The sequence below is a fragment of the Salmo salar genome, chromosome 01 (assembly GCF_965601325.2).
Source record: "Salmo salar chromosome 01, fSalSal1, whole genome shotgun sequence".
Classification (NCBI taxonomy): domain Eukaryota; kingdom Metazoa; phylum Chordata; class Actinopteri; order Salmoniformes; family Salmonidae; genus Salmo; species Salmo salar.
This window is the reverse complement of record NC_138291.1, coordinates 99,816,827-99,830,285: the sequence shown is the minus strand read 5'-3', so window position 1 is coordinate 99,830,285 and position 13,459 is coordinate 99,816,827. Positions and strand designations below refer to the sequence as shown.

Here is a 13,459-nt window from a genome sequence, read left to right as displayed (position 1 = left end):
ACACTCAGTGTACATTCCATATAGAACTGAAAGTGTTTTCAGTCTTTATGAAGTTCCTGTCTGATGTGAATAGGCATTATATTTTAGAATTTTGGCGTTCCAATTTAAGATGTTGTGCATTATTATGCATTAGGTATAGCTCATATGGTATTGTAAATGTGCTTATAATGTGTTAAGTGTTGATACAGGGAAGAGAACACATGTATCACATCACAAATGGCAGATCAGTACACTTTAATAAGAAATCAGTGCAGAAATACATCTTATTGGGTTAAATTCTCTATACAGTAATAACAAAAAATAATAACAATATACCGTAAATATACCATAAATTCCGGACTATAAGCCGCAAATTTTTTCCCAGGCTTTGAACCTCGCGGCTTAAACAATGACGCGGCTAATATATGGATTTTTCCCGCTTTCAATTTTTTTTTCTCCAAAAGAAATCACATTCTGTGACGTGCTCAGTTTTTTGGCGGCATGAAGCTTTCATTAGACCAATGAAATTGCCGAACGGGTTAAGGTCAAACAACTTTTTTGTTTACTGTTTAGATTAAATCGAGCGCTCTCAAACTTCCCATCATTCTGATTACGGTAGTAATTTTGTCACCCTCATCATGGCAAAGACACAGAGAAATGCATATGATGCAGCTTTCAAGTTGAAGGCGATTGATCTGGCTGTTGGAAAAGGAAATAGAGCTGCTGCACGGGAGCTTGGTCTTAATGAGTCATTGATAAGACGTTGGAAACAGCAGCATGAGGAATTGACTCAGTGCAAAAAGACAACTAAAGCTTACTGCTTTTTTTGTTGTTGTTACAAGCCTTGTTTCGTTAAAGCCTATTTATTTTTGTTACAAGCCGTGTTTCGTTAAAGCCTATTTATTTTTGTTACAAGCTGTGTTTCGTTAAAGCCTGTGTAAAGTTCATTTGTTTCAATGTACCGATAGGCACCTGCGGCTTATAGACATGTGCGGCTTACTTATGTTCAAAATTAAAAAATTAAAAAAATTCAGTGGGTGCGGCTTATATTCAGGTGCGCTTAATAGTCCGGAAATTACGGTAATGAATTCTATATAAATCATAGGATCATCTAAAATAACTGTAAGACATCCAAAAATGTGATGGATAAAAGCAGAATAAACAACCGTCATTGTATTTAGTAGCCTAGAATGCTGATATTGCCTTTAAAGAGGATGAGAACTGAGATTGTTCAATTATTCATATTGCTAAATTTCATTTTTGGGCCCTTCAAGTGTCACAGTAGTTACAGCTAGGACTGGTGCTACGCCTTGTTTCTGTAGTTATTTTGTGACTTCCCTCTAGCCTACTCTTCTCACATACCGGAACTCAATTTAGGCCAAATCACATCTGCAGTTCTGACATCTCAGCCTTGCCTCATCTCCATCAGGAACAGGAGCATGGCCTGCAAGGTGGAGAACTTTATCTTTATCTTACTTTGGTTTTTCTATCGCTTAAAATTCAAGAAATAACAAGAGATTTTAACTCAAAGAAGTTTAAAATCACAAATGCAAAGCATGACATTTCCTTGTTTACCTTTTAAATACTGCATATCTGTGCATATAGGGACCAACACCGGAAATGTTTCAGCTAATGGAGTGGTCTGATCTAACTATGTCACACACGGTAACTCATTTATGTACTCCTCCTCCTCATTCCCATAGAATAAATAAATATATGAAATTATACATCCCATCATTTTATCCTTGTGTTTATTTATCTGGAACATGGGTAATTTAAGGAAACGTTCCACATTCCATTCACTTTGGCTCAATGACAACAAGGAGCTTATTTTCTCATGTCTTTGGAGGAACTCACGGCGTCTATATTTCCATTAACAGTGGAAACAATGTTTTGTCTAAAATGTTCTAAGGTTGACAGGATCGCTAAACTTGACAGGGCTGATCCTAAAATTGAACGTGGGAGGGAAAGAGAGAGAGGATGACAGAGGGAGGGAGGGAGGGAAAGAAAGAAAGAAAGCGATGAGCTGAATACTGTGTGAAGTAGCATGGAGAGATAAGTGCATCAGTCACAGTTCAGCACCACAGTCCCTCTCTATCTGTCAGTCACAGTTCAGCACCACAGTCCCTCTCTATCTGTCAGTCACAGTTCAGCACCACAGTCCCTCTCTATATGTCAGTCACAGTTTAGCACCCCAGTCCCTCTCTATCTGTCCCTCAGCTCTCCGTCTCACTTCTGTCTCTGTCTCATAGCTCTATCACCATTTGTTCCAACAGGTCCCAAAAGGTTTCAACAGGTATCTGCCACCAATTGCTCTACATGTAACTATTACTGAGTCTAAAACAGAAATCATCTGAGGTTCAACCGTTTTGATTTTGAGATTTGTGTATCGACCACAGGAGGTTGGTGGCACGTTAATTGGGGAAGACGGGCATGTGGTAATGGCTGGAGCGGAATATGTGGAAAGGTATCAAAAACATCAAACCAATGATTTCCCTGTGTTTTATGCCATTCCATTCACTCCGTTCCAGCCATTATTATGATCCGTCCTCCCCTCAGCAGCCTCCACTGGTATTGACAAAACATGTGTTACCAAGCGGTCAAGGGAAGTACCTGAGAATTTGATATTGACGGTTGGTCGTTACAAGTTCACACACACTGGGCACACACTGGTTGAATCAACATTGTTTCCACCTCATTTCAATGAAATTATGTTGGACCGATGTAGGATAGACATATCACCCTCACTGATTAACACCCTCTGCACCACATTACAGCCTCTTATTATTGAACTACCCAAACCCACATTAAATCCTGAGAACAATGCTCGTGCCATTCATCCGCTGCCATCACCTCTTGTTTCAGCATGATAATGCACAGTCCCATTTCACAAGGATCTGTACACAATTCCTGGAAGCTGAAAATGTCCCAGTTCTTCCATGGCCTGCATAGTCACCAGACATGTCACCTATTGAGCCTGTTTGGGATGCTCTGGATTGACGTGTACGACAGCATGTTCCAGTTACTGCCAATATTCAACAACTTCACACAGCCACTGAAGAGGAGTGGGACAACATTCCACAGGCCACAACCAACAGCCTGATTCAACTTTGAAAAGGATGTGTCACTCTGCATGAGGCAAGATACTGACTGGTTTTCTGATCCACGCCCTACTTTAAAAAAAAAAGTATCTGTGACCAACATATGCATATCTATATTCCCAGTCATGTGAAATAAATAGATTAGGGCCTAATTCATTTATTTCAATTGACTGATTTCATATATGAACTGTAACTCAGTAAAATCTTTGATTTGCCGTTTATGTTTTTGTTCAGTATAATTTGGTTAGAGGCAGTGATTCTCGATTACTGTGTAATTTATTTAACCTGTGGTAAGTTGCAGGTGCCTACAGGGTAAAAATAGCCATTCAACATTCTGCTCCATTGCACTCCATTGTAAAATGCAAGGGTGCCAATATATTTGACCACATCTGTAGGTCGATGTACTGAATCAGATTCTTTGTCCTTCTAGAATTGTCTCCTCAAAACATCTCTCGTTATCGCAACTAGGGGAGGTCTATGCTGGACTAATTACATATACTCAACATAATTACATATAGTCAACATACCGGATCTTAAGCTAGGGCTCTCCAAGCTAAACATCAGGATTTGTATAGTGTGGGTTTTATTGGACGTCTACGTTTACAGAGACAATCTGTGCATTTGAAGGGCATAACACTGGGCTGAGTCAACATTGAGACAACCTTAAGGCAATGTTAAGGCAGATTACAGTGAGCTCAAAGTATTGGGACAGTGGATTTGTTGTTGTTATTCTGTCTCTGTACTCCAGCACTTTGGATTTGAAAATAATACAATGACTATGATGTTAAAGTGCAGACTGTCAGCTTAATTTGAGGGTATTTCATCCATATCGAGTGAACCGTTTAGGAATTACAGCACTTTTTGAGCATAGTCCCCCCATTTTAGTTGACCAAAAGTTTTGGGACAAATTCACTTATATGTGTATGCTGCCCTACCAAGCAAAGAGTTAATGTAGTTTTTGCTACATTAAATGCATGCTTAATCATGTGGACAAGTATCCTTCTTCTATTGTATTGTGTTTGAGAAAATCATGTCATGTTAGCAGTAACTGCACAAAGTTACTGTGAAACCAAGGTAAATAAAAGCCATTTCTCTCAGTTCCATGCTATGAGCAGTTACTACCTTTTTGCTTGGTAGGGCAGTAGTCATAAGTTAAATATTTGGTCCCATATTCCTAGCACGCATGCATTGATTACATCAAGCTTGTGACTCTACAAACTTGTTGGATGCATTTGCTGTTTATTTTGGTTGTGTTTCAGAGTATTTTTTGCGCAATAGAAATTAATGCTAAATAATGTACTGTGTCATTTTGGAGTCACTTTTATTGTAAATAATTATAGAATATGTTTCAGAACATGTCTACATTAATGTGGATGCTACCATGATTACGAATAGCCCTGAATTAATTGTGAGTAATGATGAGTGGGAAAGTTCCAGATGCACAAATATCATACCCCCAAGACATGCTAACCTCTCACATTACAATAAAAGGGGAGGTCATAATTTTTGAGGGGGTATGATATTTGTGTGTCTGTAACTTTGCACAATTAGTGCTGTAATTCCTAAACGGTTCACCCAATATGGATAAAAATACCCTCAAATTGAAGCTGACAGTCTGCACTTTGACCTCATTATATTCTATAATATATCAAATCCAAATTGCTGGATTACAGAGCTAAAACAACAACAAATGTGTCACTATCCCAATCCTGTTGGAGCTATAAATCACCTTTAAAGACAATGTCAGCAAGAAAAATAAACAACATCAAAATACAGTGTTAATAAAAGTGGATCCAATAAACATATAAAGCTTCCTCTACAAATGCTAGATGGTTATACCTATAAAGCACCATCACCTTTTTAGATATTGTTGAATGAGATTACTTTGTGTCAATTTCATTTGTTTACAATATTCTAAATTATACACTACCTGTCAAAAGTTTGGACACTCATTCAAGTTTTTAAAAAACTATTTTCTACATTGTAGAATAAAATGTAAAACTGTGAAAACACATATGGAATCATGTAATAACCAAAAAAGTGTTAAATAAATCAAAATAGATTTTAGATTCTTGTAGCTGTCCTTTGCCTTGATGACAGCTTTGCACACTCTTGGCATTCTCTCAACCTGCGTCATGTTATTCTACAATGTAGAAAATAATAAAAAATACAGAAAAACCCTTGAATGAGTAGGGGAGTCCAAACTTTTGACTGGTACTGTGTATCTTTCATCTTTTTTTCTCTCCATTTTCTTTAAAGCACATTAACAGATCACTACTGGCCTGCCAAAAAATTCATTATACTTGTACGAAAAAAGACACCAGCACTATGGAGTAACATCTAAAACACAGGAATACAATCTGTATCTACTGGGTAGATTAGACAAAGTACCAAGACACTAAAACACTATCTTGACATTAAAGTAGAAACTTTCGAGCTTATGTCTTTAAATGTACTGTATATGTGTACAAAGCTAAAGTCAAATGTTAAAGGGGTTAGCACACAAAGACAAATACCTTTAAAAAAGAGAAAGAGACAGGAAGAAAGAGAAGGAATCCAGAAAAACTGTCTGAATGTCAATAGCCTCATCTCTAAGGGCTAAATTCTATCAGATCTGTGCTAGCCGACACCCGCATAGCGGATGTTCTGGTAGTGTTGGAACTGCATTAGAGCTATCAAATCCACAAGCGGCTCCTGGCATTATACCTCAAGCGGACGTTTCCATTGGCTGCATGGAGTCACATTAAGAGAAATCCCTTGCAGCTTTGTTTACAAGTTCTAACACTGGAATGTGAGATGTAATCTACACCATTAGGATGATAGAAACCCTCATAATTTCAGCATCATTATTTCTATATATAATACACTTTCTTCTTCTGAACTTCTAACAGGAGTGGGACGGGTGTGTCTTCCTGACAATGACCAGCAGCCACTCTGTTTTGACAGCTCCAACGCAGTTAACCCTCCAACACCACCAAAGCATCAGCTACCACCCAGTTACTCATCCCTGCACCTTACAGGCTGCTGCACTATATACATAGACATGGAATCACTGGCTACTTGAATAATGTTTAAATACTGCTTTACTCATTTCATATGTATATACTGTATTCTATTCCACTGTATTTTAGTCAATGCCACGCCTAATATTTATATATTTCTTAATTCCATTCTTTTACTATTGTATTTGTGTGTATTGTTGTGAATTGTTAGATACTACTGCAATGTTGGAGCTAAGAACACAGGTATTTCGATACACCCGCAATAACATCTGATAAATATGTTTATGTGACCAATAAAATCTGCGGGTGACTTATGCGGGTGTCAGCTATAGCCAGTTAACCTTTGATATGATTGAATCTAGACCACAGGCGTCTGGTGGCACCTTAATTGGGGAGGACGGGCTCATAGTAATGGCTGGAATGGAATGGTATTAACCATTCCAATCACTTCATTCCAGTCATTACTATGCACTGTCCTCCTCTCACCAGCCTCTTGTGATCAAGGCCAACGTCTCTCTGATCCTGATATGACCTCTAATGCCATAACAAAGGCACCAAAAGTAGGACTATCCTCCCAATGTAAAGGCATGCTCTGATTTGACCAATCAACTTCATGGCCTGACAAGCACTGTAACTATCCAGTAAAAAACATGCAAACAGACACCAGTCAAAGGCAGTGAGAGACAGACTAGGTCAATGGGATTGAAGGAAGGTAGACGGTAAGGGAAAAGGAAGGAAAACCCCAGATATCATGCTTACAGTAGATAATGTTCCATCCAGATTTTAGACGGTTGTGTTTGTTAATTTGTCTGTAACAGCATCATATGGACAGACAGACAGACAGACAGACAGACAGACAGACAGACAGACAGACAGACAGACAGACAGACAGACAGACAGACAGACAGACAGACAGACAGACAGACAGACAGACAGACAGACAGACAGACAGACAGACAGAGGGGGAGAGAGAGACAGACAGAGGGGGAGAGGGGGAGAGAGAGACAGACAGAGGGGGAGAGGGGGACAGGGGGACAGACAGACAGACAGAGGGGGAGAGAGACAGACAGACAGAGGGGGAGAGAGAGACATACAGGCATACAGAGGGGGAGAGAGACAGACAGACAGATGGTGAGACAAACAGACAGACAGAGGGGGAGAGATGGTGAAAGAGGAAAAGTATGACATCCCTCTGCTACAGGTCACACAACTGGGGGTTCAACATAGACCTTGAGATCAATGAAACAGAAATAGACTCTAAAAATGATGCGTATATAACACAGGAGGCTGGTGGCACCTTAATTGGGGAGGATGGTAAGTAATGGCTGGAATGGAATTATCAGACACATCAAACACATGGTTTCTGTGTGTTTTAATACCATTACATGAATTCCATTCCAGTCATCATTATGACACGTCCTCCCATCCCCAGCCTCCTGTGGTATATAATTTATGATGATAAAGATGACAAAAATAGAAAACACATGTTTTTCTAATGATAAATAGGGTGGATGGATGAAGAGGAGGATTAGCCGATGGAACAGGTTCGTATGCGGCTTGGTATGGTCGGGTGGGGTGAGGGGTGGAGGAGTAGTACTACAGTTGAAATCGGAAGTTTACATACACCTTAGACAAATACATTTAAACTCAGTTTTTCACAATTCCTGACATTTAATCCTAGTAGAAATTCTCTGTCTTAGGTTAGTTAGAATCACCAATGTGAAATGTCCAAATAATAGTAGAGAGAATGATTTATTTCAGCTTTTATTTCCTTCATCACATTCCCAGTGGGTCAGAAGTTTACATACACTCAATTAATATTTGTTGGTTTTGCTTTTAAATAGTTTTTTCTTGGGTCAAATGTTTAGGGTAGACTTCCACAAGCTTCCCACAATAAGTTGGGTGAATTTTGGCCCATTCCTCCTGACAGAGCTGGTGTAACTGAGTCTGGTTTGTAGGCATCCTTGCTCACACATGCTTTTTCAGTTCTGCCCACACATTTTTTATAGGCTTGAGGTCAGGGCTTTGTGATGGCAACTCCAAAACCTTGACTTTGTTATCCTTAAGCCATTTTGCCACAAGTTTGGAAGTATGCTTGGGGTCATTGTCCATTTGGAAGACCCATTTGCGACCAAGCTTTAACTTCCCGACTGATGTCTTGAGATGTTGCTTCAATATATTCACATACTTTTCCTCCCTCATGATGCCATTTATTTTGTGAAATGCACCAGTCCCTCCTGCAGCAAATCACCCTCACAACATGATGCTGCCACCTCCGTGCTTCACAGTTGGGATGGTGTTCTTTGGCTTGCAAGCGTCCCCCTTTTTCCTCCAAACATAACGATGGTCATTATGGCCAAACAGTTCTATTTTTGTTTCATCAGACCAGAGGACATTTCTCCAAAAAGTACGATCTTTGTCCCCATGTGCAGTTACACACCGTAGTCTGGCTTTTTTATGGCGGTTTTGGAGCAGTGGCTTCTTCCTTGCTGAGCGGCCTTTCAGGTTATGTCGATATAGGACTCGTTTGACTGTGGATATAAATACTTTTGTACCTGTTTCCTCCAGCATCTTAAAAAGGCCCTTTGCTGTTGTTCTGGGATTGATTTGCACTTTTCACACCAAAGTATGTTCATCTCTAGGAGACAGAACGCGTCTCCTTCCTGAGCGGTATGACGGCTGCGTGGTCCCATGGTGTTTATACTTGCGTACTATTGTTTGTATAGATGAACGTGGTACCTTCAGGCATTTGGAAATTGATCCCAAGGATGAACCAGACTTGTGGAGGTCTTCAATTGTTTTTCTGAGGTCTTGGCTGATTTCGTTTGATTTTCCCATGATGTCAAGCAAAGACGCACTGAGTTTGAAGGTAGGCCTTGAAATACATCCACAGGTACACCTCCAATTGACTCAAATGATGTTAATTTGCCTATCAGAAGCTTCTAAAGCCATGACATCATTTTCTGGAACTTTCCAAGCTGTTTAAAGGCACAGTCCACTTAGTGTATGTAAACTTCTGACCCACTGGAATTTTGATACATTGAATTATAAGTAAAATAATGTGTCTGTAAACAATTGTTGGAAAAATGTATTGCGTCATGCACAAAGTAGATGTCCTAACTGACTTGCCAAAACTATAGTTTGTTAAGAAAACATTTTGTGGAGTGGTTGAAAATTGATTTTTAATGACTTCAACCTAAGTGTATGTAAACTTCCATATTCAACTGTATGTTGAATGTGCTAGGTCTTTGGGGCAGGGGTGTGGGCTTGGCTGAGGCCTCAGTCAGGGTTGTAGAGAGGTCTAAAGTGTATTGGCTAAGGCTATTGGAGGGTAAGGGTGGGTAGAGGTGGGGTTGAAAATGGATATATCTAGGTAGGGTAGGGGAGGGTAAAGTTGGGGAGGGGGTGTAGGTCTGGGTCTAGGTAGCCTGGTCCAAGGGAGGGTAGGGGGGTAGGGGGTGTAGGGCTGGGTCTAGGTGGCCTGGTCCAGGGTAGGGTAGGGGTGTAGGTGGTGTAGGGCTGGGTCTAGGTGGCCTGGTCCAGGGTAGGGTAGGGGGTGTAGGGCTGGGTCTAGGTGGCCTGGTTTAGGGTAGGGTAGTGGAGTAGGAGGTATAGGGCTGGGTCTAGGTAGCCTTGTCCAAGGGAGGGTAGGGGGTAGGGGGTGTAGGGCTGGATCTAGGTGGCCTGGTCCAAGGGAGGGTAGGGGGTGTAAGGCTGGGTCTAGGTGGCCTGGTCCAGGGTAGGGTAGTGGAGTAGGGGTTGTAGGGCTGGGTCTAGGTGGCCTGGTCCAGGGTAGGGTAGGGGTATAAGGGGTGTAGGGCTCGGTCTAGGTGGCCTGGTCCAGGGCTCTCAGCAGGTCACTGCCCTGCAGCAGGTGCAGGTTGCCTTGGAGAGGGACGTTGACCTCACAGTCGTAGCGGGTGAGCTCTGGCAGACAATAGGTCTCAATGGATGGGCCCAACAGCCGACTGGCAACCCCTAGACACACAACAAAGTCAGTCCGTTAGTAGGGAGTAGGTAAGTTATTTTGGAGTCACTTTTATTGTAAATAGTTATTGAATATGTTTCTAAACACGTCCACATTAATGTGGATGCTACCATAATTATGGATAATCCTGAATGAATCGTGAATAATGATGAGTGGGAAAGTTACAGACACACAAATATCATACCCCCTACACATGCTAACCTCTCACCATTACAATAACAGGTGAGGTTATATGTTTTGAGGGGGTATGATATTTGTGCGTCTGTAACTTTGCACAAAAAGTGCTGTCAACCCCTACATACTCAACAAACATGGAGTCAGTATGTTAGTAGGGAGGAAATGGCTTTGGGCCAACCGCCAATCAACCATCATCTGAGGAGGACAGTTCATTGACTGGCACCAAGTCATGGAAAAGGACTGTGATTACAAAACAAAGGATATAATTTGTCCAAATCAATTGCGTGCCTTTCTAAAAATAGATTTCAACATGTTTTATCATTGCCAAAATCTCCATGTTATCATTAATGCATTTTCCTTGCCTGGTCACAGCCTGTCCAACTGTTTGTTATTGGTTTAATCAGTCAATCTTTTTTAACGACATACGACACATGGGAGTAACATAACAATTGAAATAAACAAGATAAACTTACCCTCTGTTTTGGAGGAGGGCAGCATACGGTATTCTTTGTAGTTGCAACACTGTTCGGGGAAGGATTTTCTGGATGCAGCATTTACACATCCTGGATACTGGGACTTCCTGTGCTGCTGAAGGGGACTGAGACACTTGTCAAAACCGCCAGGTATGCACATACCTTTAACTGTAAAAGAAAGAGGAAGAGAGAGATTAAGATGAGTTCAATATCGCTCTATTTTCTCTTCTGTTCTTGTACATTAAGCAATATTTGGTATTTTTGTTTGTGCACTGCATGTCCCATATGGGCCACCATACAGTACCTTCCAGGGAGCTGGTGCTGAGAGATCTGTCCATGATGGCATACCTTTCATTCCTCATCATCTTTGAAGGCGTACTGAGGGTGGTGTCACCCTGACAAATACAAACACAGACACACATTACAGTCAACAACCAAGCCTGGCCTGTTGAGGAGTGTAGTCATGGCAGATAATATTCAAATTTTTGGTGACTTTAATATTCACATGAAAAAGTCCACAGACCCACTCCAAAAGGCTTTCGGAGCCATCATCGACTCAGTGGGTTTTGTTCAAAATGTTTCCGGACCTACTCACTGCCACAGTCTGGACTTAGTTTTGTCCCGTGGAATAAATGTTGTGGATCTTACTGTTTTTCCTCATAATCCTGGACTATCGGACCACCATTTTATTACATTTGCAATCGCAACAAATAATCTGCTCAGACCCCAACCAAGGATCATCAAAAGTTGTGCTATAAATTCTTGGTCAACCCAAAGATTCCTAGATGCCCTTCCAGACTCCATCCGCCAACCCAAGGACGCCAGAGTACAAAATATCGAAGAGCCCTCACTGCTGCTCGATCATCCTATTTTTCCAACTTAATTGAGGAAAATAAGAACAATCCAAAATGTCTTTTTGATACTGTCGCGAAGCTAACTAAAATGCAGCATTCCCCAAGAGAGGATGGCTTTCACTTCAGCAGTGATAAATTCATGAACTTCTTGGAGAAAAAGATCATGATCATTAGAAAGCAAATTACGGACTCCTCTTTAAGTCTGCGTATTCCTCCAAAGCTCAGTTGTTCTGAGTCTGCACAACTCTGCCAGGACCTAGAATCAAGGGATACACTCAAGGTTTTTAGTACTATCTCTTGACACAGTGATGAAAATAATCATGGCCTTCTTAACCTTCAAGCTGCATACTGGACCCTATTCCAACTAAACTACTGAAAGAGCTGCTTCCTGTGCTTGGCCCTCCTATGTTGAACATAATAAATGTCTCTCTATCCACCGGATGTGTACCAAACTCACTAAAAGCGGCAGTAATAAAAGCCTCTCTTGAAAAAGCCAAACCTTGACCCAGAAAATATTTGTAAAAACTATCGGCCTATATCGAGTCTCCCCTTCCTCTCAACATTTTTTTTAAAAGCTGTTGCGTAGCAACTCACTGCCTTCCTGAAGACAAACAATGTATACAAAATGCTTCAGTCTTGTTTTAGACCCCATCATAGCACTGAGACTGCACTTGTGAAGGTGGTAAATGACCTTTTAATTGCGTCAGACCGAGGCTCTGCATCGGTCCTCGTGCTCCTAGACCTTAGTGCTGCTTTTGATACCATTGATCACCACATTCTTTTGGAGAGATTGGAAACTCAAATTGGTCTACACGGACAAGTTCTGGCCTGGTTAAGACCTTATCTGTTGGAAAGCACCAGTAAGCCATCTCTGTGGATGGTTTGTCCTCTGACAAATCAACTGTAAATTTCGGTGTTCCTCAAGGTTCCGTTTTAGGACCACTATTGTTTTCACTATATATTTTACCTCTTGGTGATGTCATTCGGAAACATAATGTTAACTTTCACTGTTATGCGGATGACACACAGCTGTACATTTCGATGAAACATGGTGAAGCCCCACAATTGCCCTCCATGAATGCCTGTGTTTCAGACATAAGGAAGTGGATGGCTGCAAATGTTCTACTTTTAAACTCAGACAAAACAGAGATGCTTGTTCTAGGTCTCAAGAAACAAAGAGATCTTCTGTTGAATCTCACAATTAATCTTGATGGTTGTACAGTCGTCTCAAATAAAACTGTGAAGGACATCAGCGTTACTCTGGACCCTGATCTCTCTTTTGACGAACATATCGCATCTATGTAACATTGCAAAAATCTGAAACTTTCTGTCCAAAAATGACGCAAAAAAAATTGTCTATGCTTTTGTCGCTTCTAGGTTGGACTACTGCAATGCTCTACTTTCCGGCTACCCGGATAAAGGACCAAATAAACTTCAGTTAGTGCTAAACATGGCTGCTAGAATCTTGACTAGAACCCAAAAAATGTATGATATTATTCCAGTGCTAGCCTCTCTACACGAGCTTCCTGTTAAGGCAAGGGCTGATTTCAAGGTTTTACTGCTAACCTACAAAGCATTACATGGACTTGCTCCTACCTATCTTTCCGATTTGGTCATGCCATACATACCTACACGTACGCTACGGTCACAAGACGCAGGCCTCCTCACTGTCCCTAGAATTTCTAAGCAAACAGCTGGAGGCAGGGCTTTCTCCAAAAGAGCTCCATTTTTATGGAATGATCTGCCTATCCATGTGAGAGACGCAGACTTGGTCTCGACCTTTAAGTTTTTATTGAAAACTCATCTCTTCAGTAGGTCCTATGATTGAGTCTAGTCTGGCCCAGGAGTGTGAAGGTGAAAGGAAAGGCATTGGAGCAACGAACCG

The 13,459-nt window shown here is 41.0% G+C and overlaps 1 protein-coding gene across 5 annotated transcripts in view; it reads right to left on the bottom strand.

The window, feature by feature from the left end:
- Positions 1-217: 217 nt before the first annotated feature.
- LOC106611028 (endothelial PAS domain-containing protein 1) overlaps positions 218-13,459 on the bottom strand; it is a 95,914-nt gene continuing 82,672 nt past the window's right edge. For all 5 annotated transcript variants that reach the window (XM_014210868.3, XM_014210877.3, XM_014210850.3 and 2 more), the window contains 3 exons: positions 11,025-11,115; positions 10,721-10,888; positions 218-10,060 (listed from right to left, as the gene is read on the bottom strand). In XM_014210868.3, coding sequence (XP_014066343.2) covers positions 9,909-10,060; positions 10,721-10,888; positions 11,025-11,115 — 411 coding nt within the window. In that variant the 3' untranslated portion in view covers positions 218-9,908. The remainder of the gene's footprint in view (positions 10,061-10,720; positions 10,889-11,024; positions 11,116-13,459) is intronic.